General features: G+C 54.1%; 1 protein-coding gene across 1 annotated transcript; it reads right to left on the bottom strand.

Annotated features, from left to right (window-relative positions):
- Nucleotides 1-1,351: 1,351 nt before the first annotated feature.
- Nucleotides 1,352-5,945, bottom strand: LOC127040651 (somatotropin). The gene is made up of 3 exons (XM_050935100.1): nt 5,375-5,945; nt 4,338-4,499; nt 1,352-1,685 (listed from the first exon to the last, which is right to left on the bottom strand). Exons 1-3 carry the CDS (start codon nt 5,501-5,503, stop codon nt 1,485-1,487), a joined length of 492 nt encoding a protein of 163 aa, XP_050791057.1. The 5' UTR covers nt 5,504-5,945; the 3' UTR covers nt 1,352-1,484.
- Between the last annotated feature and the right edge of the window lie 456 nt (nt 5,946-6,401).

Here is a 6,401-nt window from a genome sequence, read left to right as displayed (position 1 = left end):
GGGAGCGGGGTTCCGGCGGGGGGAGCGTGGGGGCGGTGGGAGCGGGGTTCCGGCGGAGGGAGCGTGGGGCGGTGGGAGCGGGGTTCCGGCGGGGGGAGCGTGGGGGCGGTGGGAGCGGGGTTCTGGCGGTGGGAGCGTGGGGGCGGTGGGGGCGGGGTTCTGGCGGAGGGAGCGTGGGGCGGTGGGAGCGGGGTTCCGGCGGGGGGAGCGTGGGGGCGGTGGGAGCGGGGTTCTGGCGGTGGGGGCGGTGGGGGCGGGGTTCTGGCGGAGGGAGCGTGGGGCGGTGGGAGCGGGGTTCCGGCGGGGGGAGCGTGGGGGCGGTGGGAGCGGGGTTCCGGCGGAGGGAGCGTGGGGGTGGAGGGAGCGGGGTTCTGGCGGTGGGAGCGTGGGGCGGTGGGAGCGGGGTTCTGGCGGTGGGGGCGGGGGGAGCGGGGTTCTGGCGGGGGGAGCGTGGGGGCGGTGGGAGCGGGGTTCTGGCGGTGGGAGCGGGGTTCCGGCGGAGGGAGCGTGGGGCGGTGGGAGCGGGGTTCCGGCGGTGGGAGCGTGGGGGCGGGGTTCTGGCGGGGGGGGCGGGGGGAGCGGGGTTCTGGCGGTGGGAGCGGGGTTCCGGCGGAGGGAGCGTGGGGGCGGTGGGAGCGGGGTTCCGGCGGGGGGAGCGTGGGGGCGGTGGGAGCGGGGTTCTGGCGGTGGGAGCGTGGGGGCGGTGGGGGCGGGGTTCTGGCGGAGGGAGCGTGGGGCGGTGGGAGCGGGGTTCCGGCGGGGGGAGCGTGGGGGCGGTGGGAGCGGGGTTCCGGCGGTGGGGGCGGTGGGGGCGGGGTTCTGGCGGAGGGAGCGTGGGGCGGTGGGAGCGGGGTTCCGGCGGGGGGAGCGTGGGGGCGGTGGGAGCGGGGTTCCGGCGGAGGGAGCGTGGGGGTGGAGGGAGCGGGGTTCTGGCGGTGGGAGCGTGGGGCGGTGGGAGCGGGGTTCTGGCGGTGGGGGCGGTGGGAGCGGGGTTCCGGCGGGGGGAGCGTGGGGGCGGTGGGAGCGGGGTTCTGGCGGTGGGAGCGGGGTTCCGGCGGAGGGAGCGTGGGGCGGTGGGAGCGGGGTTCCGGCGGTGGGAGCGTGGGGGCGGGGTTCTGGCGGTGGGAGCGGGGTTCTGGCGGGGGGAGCGTGGGGGCGGTGGGAGCGGGGTTCTGGCTGCTGTGCCCCTGGCTGTGCTTCCCCAGCCGTCTCTGCAAGCAGCCGGAGGAACAGGCGCACCTAGCAATGAGCTGCGGCACAGTGCGGGGCTTCGAGCGCGTTTATTCTCTGCAGGCAAAGAGGGTTTTCTTTACAAAGAGGGGGGAGCAGCATTATGCAGCCCCTCCAAGACACCACAGCTAGCAGGGGACTATGTTGACTCACAGGCACATCAGCCTCTGAGCTTCTCCTAACAAAGAGGGTCACACAAGCAGGAGCACGCTAACCTGGTCGTGCACAGGGATAAAAGAACAGTGTTTTGGCCATCAAATGGTGCAGTTGCTCTCTCCGAAGCGCCGGCACTTCATCAGTTTCAGATAGGTCTCCACCTTGTGCAGGTCTTTCTTGAAGCAGGACAACAGGCCGTAGTTTTTTAACAAGGCGTCTTCGTTCCGGAGATTGATGTCAAATTTGTCATAAGTGGGTCTGAGGACTTGAAATCCCCGAAGGCTTCCGTCTTCCAGCTCCTGTGGGGACATGGCAGCTTAGATAGGAGGGAACAGCTCTTGGGTTGGCATATCAGAGCCCAAAGGGCTGGGCATGGAAACAGATGCCAAGGTGTCAGCACAGCTCAGTGCCTCCCAGTCTCAGCACTCCTGAAGAAGGTGCTTTCACAGGCATAGAAAGCCGGAGACAGCATTTAGGCAGGTGGTGTGGAGTGTGCTTAGCACACTTGCATGGGTGCTTTTGGGAGTTAGCACTGGCCTGTGAGAGGGAGTATGCTGGGGAGAGGAGCTGCTGTCAAACCCAGCACACCCATCTCATGGGTGAGCTCATCAGCTACCCAGGACAGGCAGCTGGGAGGGTGGGCAGGGGAGAGGTGGGGTGGGGTGGAAAGGAGGGGCAGAAGGGAGTAGGTGATGTGGCTCGCCCTCTATGAATTTTACCAAAGGGTATGCAGGATGCAAGCTCCTCTTTGGGATTCCTGTAGACCTTGAGATGGTCCTTTACCTGCTGCTTCCCTCCCCACTTCCATTTTCTTCTTGTGGACTGCAAGCGCATACAGTATGTTTAAAATCCATGGTTCTCAACCCAGCCCCCCATGTTGCAACAGAAGATAGTTTCCCATCTAGCCATAAAGGAGGTGGGTGCTGTGTTGCTGTTCAGAGCTCATGTTCCACTTGTGCACATTCTTTCACATACACATTTTCACAAGAAGAGCAATTATATTTGTACGGTTGTGGACGTATTAAACTATAGTCTTCAGGAAGAAAGCTGGACAAGGCGCCAGACAAGACACAGTGGTGAGGGGATTGGATGTATGAAACGGCCTGGAGAGACTGCCGAGGTGTCTCAGTCACACAGCTGACCAAAGCGCTCACTTTAGTGAGCTGGTGAAAGAAACCTCTTTTCTCTTTAACACTTTACAGCCCCAGTGGAGAAATCTTTAGCTGATGTTACCAGGCTCATGCTGCTTCTGACTGAAAAGCTTTGTGCACCAGCTGGAGCTTTTAGCTTTTTTGGCCTGGTAAGCACTGCTTGAAATGGAAACCTGATTATTTGATTGGCTTGTCAGCATCACTCTGCCCAGGAATTGAGTACAAGTGTAAGTGAAACCAGTGAGGTTTCACAGGTGTACGTGGAGTGCTGTCGATGTGTGAGAAGGAAAGAACCCAGCTTGACTCTCAGGGCCAGACTTTTTTAGTTGCCTAAAGATGCAGCTGGATATGTAGGTGCCTAAGTCTCATAGGACTCCCAAGACACTTCTGAAAATCCCGCTCAGCTGCTTTCTGCATCTTTAGACACCTAAATATTCTTACAGATCTGGGTTTCAGAGCCCAGGCTGAGTTTGCGGTGCTGGCAGTGTGGGAAAAATCCCCTACCTTTGACTTATAAACTGAGCACACTCGAAATCCCTGAGAGACCATAAACACTTCCACTTTTTAAAAAGCCACTTTTCAGAGTAGAACCACTATAAAGCAGCTGGATTGAGAAGCTTTGATTTTCCAGGGAAGGGGTGGGATAGATTATCCCTCTTCTTATAAAACTCCATACTCCCAGTGATGGAACACAAATATTTCCGGGCAGAAGCCTGCACTCCTTACACTCTGCTGAAGCTGATCGTTAAAACAATATAAAAAAGCTGTAACACAAGTCTAAGGGCATGGAGAATCGCATCCCCCAGTGTGAAGTTTAGACCATTTGTGTTCTCCACTGATTGTATTATAGAAAGGCTTTCTTGTATCAGTGCATCTCACATGTGGCCACTTGAGCGTGGAAAGGGCAGAGAAACAGGCAGCTGCAAGCTCATGTCAGTGATTATTTAGGTTATACATAGTTAGAAATAGCAGCAGAATACTGAAAGAACTAGGCTCCTACCATTGCTGCGGTGGAGTTAAGATTACTTGGGGACACATAAATCTGCCCTTTTTTTTTTTTTTTTACTGCAACTGACAATTTTCTCAACTTCTGTTTTTTCAAAATATTACAGGGCATATTTACATTAACACTGACAAAGTATTTTGTCAAGGGATATAGCAAGCTTTCTAACAGTGCCACTTACAAGACAGAGAGAGCCTATTAAAATATTGTTTAATGATAGGCTTGGAAAGGACTTTCTATTCTATCCTATCCTATTCTATTCTTTATTGGTTTTTATACCGCACTCATCACCATAGTATCTGAAAGCCATCCAGTATTGCAGTAAGCAATGTGACTAGCATATGTCACGTGTTTGTTCATTCATCCTCTCCCAGGGGGAGAAGTGTGTGCAGGGGAGCATTTTGTTTTGATTTTTTTCATTTCTGTATCTGTACACAGTGCACACTTTCTCCTTCCCCACCCCACTCCCTCATACCCCTATCCCAATGGTCAACTTGGTAACAGTGTTGCCAATGTAGTCATTTTCCAACCCCCCTGTAAATTCAAACACCACCTCTATCATTCTATTTCTGCGGGAAAACACTGGTCTACACATACGTGTTGCCATATGTTTATGTTAGAGAAGGAAAGTCAAAGAAATGCACCTTGCATTTGGAGCAGGAAGTGGAGAGGTTTGGGATGGTCCCTAGTCCCTGGGTGAGTTCATTCCACAGTCTTGAGCCAGCCCCCAAGAAAGCTCTGTCTGCTGGAGTCCAGCAGAGCAATATGATTCTGTAATCATGTCATATGCTGCTTACCCTCATCAGAGCCTGGATACCTTCTTCTAAGTCCCTCAGTTTTTCATAGACTCTGTCTGAGGTGCCAAACACAAGGCTGTTGGTGAACACCCTGCTTAGGAACTGCACAGGGTTTAACCAGGACTGAATGAGAATCAGTGAAAACCGAAGCAGCTCCATGTCCTGAAATGAAAATAAATTGGGGTCAGAGCTCTGCAGGAAAGGTGTCTTCTAAGTAACAGGCTTGTGCTTTCCATTCTGAAACAGAATGTGACTGAAAAGAACTCTGGAGCACTGATTTATTTAAAATGAGATAAGTGATCTGGGGAGCCTCACCCAGAAATTCTCTTCTGTGCGGACAATATACTGTCCAAGCCTTCCCGATGTGTGATTTGTTGCAGTTTATACCACAGCTGAAAACAAAGCCTGTCCTCTCCCTGTGCAATACCCTTCAAGGTCATGCATGGTGAAAAGGGCGATGCAAAGAGCAGTGTCTCTTATAAAGCACCTTTCATCCCAGAGCTTTTTGCACACCTTACATAGGCCAGTATTGCTTTACCCCCAAAGGAGGTGGAATGTGGCATCTATCTAAGAGCTACGCTACATGACAGTTTGGGACAGGAAGTGAGGAATCCTGATGATTCTACAAGGGAAGGTTAAAGAGACAGACTGGAATTCTCCAAACTAGAATTTGGCCAGGACACTTGGAACAACTCCTGCTCAGAAAAATGCCACAGGATGGTTAATGAGCACAAGTGGCTAAGTGCCTCTTGCTTTTATCTCCCTTTGGGAAGTTAGCAACCTCCCCTGAGTACCATGCTGGGGCACTGCATTTAGTACTGTCTTTGATGGAATGCGCAGTTGACTACTTCATGGGTAGCCTGAACTTTGATCCTCAGGGGTCTCCTCTTCAGGTGCCCAGCCCAGTTTAGCTTAGCACATCATACTTAGCTGTAGTTTTACCGTGCAGGCAGTAAGGAGCTACCTCAGACAATGTAGGGTCCCATTGGAAACCCTCTTTTCGGAAGCAGCTCTGCTGCCAGTTGAAGAGAACTTACTGATTTCTGCTGGGCATCATCTTTTCCTGTGGGAGCAGGAATGGTTTCTGAATAACAAAATGCTGATTGGGAAATTTTGTTGGAATGCCTCTGCTCCTCTGGAATATAGGTCCGTTCCTGTGAAAACATCCCAAACACACTGAGAACTGCCCTTTCTAGTACCCTGGGAAGGGGACTGGGACCTTCTCCCCAGGCTGAACCGAAGAGTTACTGTTAACAAGACAGGAAAATGAAACAAAAAGTAACAGATGCTGGGAAGGGCTGGCAGATGGGAAATGGCATGCAATTCCAGTGATGAGCCAGCATGTTGGCCAAGTTACTAAGGCTAAAGATCAGCCTCTGACTAGGTCTGTGCTATGAAATAACACATGCAATATTCAGTTTAGCTTCTCAGAGGAAGGACGTAATCGGTTCATAGGCGCTGACTCCATGGGTGCTCTGGGGCTGGAGCACCCACCAGCAGCTCCCTGGCCCGTTCCAGCTCACCTCCGCTCTGCCTCCTCCCAGGGGTGCATTGCTGCATCCAGCTTCTCTCCACTCCCTTCAAGCACTTGTGCTGCAAAACAGCTGATTCGCGGCAAGCCTGGGAGGGAGGGGGGAGGTGGGGGAATGCAGCACACTTGGGGAAGAGGCGGGGCCAGGGCAGGGATTTGGGGAAGGGGTTGGAATGGGGGTGGGGCGGGGAAAGGGTGGAGTTGGGTAGGCCCAGGGGCAGGGGGGCGCAAGCACCCATCGGCACCAGGGAAGGTTGGCCCCTATGATCCCGTTTGTATTTCTGCAAGCTAAGGTAGCAGAAAACCAGACGATTTTGGAAAGCCGAAGGTCTGCCAGCTCCACATGTAAATTATACACTCTTTGGACACAGTAAGTCTTGTAAAGATGTGTCATCCCCCATGGCTTGCAAGGGTGCTGATGCCAGGTTCCCTTCAGTGAAGGTGGCCGAGCCACTGGGCTTTGGAAACTGAACTGTAATGCCGGTCACCATGAGGGGACAAGGAAATGTGGAGGGTGAGAAGGAGAATGGGGG

The sequence above is a fragment of the Gopherus flavomarginatus genome, chromosome 25 (assembly GCF_025201925.1).
Source record: "Gopherus flavomarginatus isolate rGopFla2 chromosome 25, rGopFla2.mat.asm, whole genome shotgun sequence".
Classification (NCBI taxonomy): domain Eukaryota; kingdom Metazoa; phylum Chordata; order Testudines; family Testudinidae; genus Gopherus; species Gopherus flavomarginatus.
Note: the sequence above shows the minus strand (reverse complement) of the source record. Positions and strands in the feature narration are given on the sequence as shown.

Bases quoted from the DNA above. Each gene is read 5' to 3' on its own strand.
- LOC127040651 (XM_050935100.1), bottom strand. From the start codon at position 5,503: ATGTTTTCACAGGAACGGACCTATATTCCAGAGGAGCAGAGGCATTCC. The intron at 4,500-5,374 runs GTAAGTTCTCTT...TTTTCATTTCAG, and splicing joins ATGATGCCCAGCAGAAATCA to GACATGGAGCTGCTTCGGTT. The intron at 1,686-4,337 runs GTAAGCAGCATA...ATGTCCCCACAG, and splicing joins GTATCCAGGCTCTGATGAGG to GAGCTGGAAGACGGAAGCCT.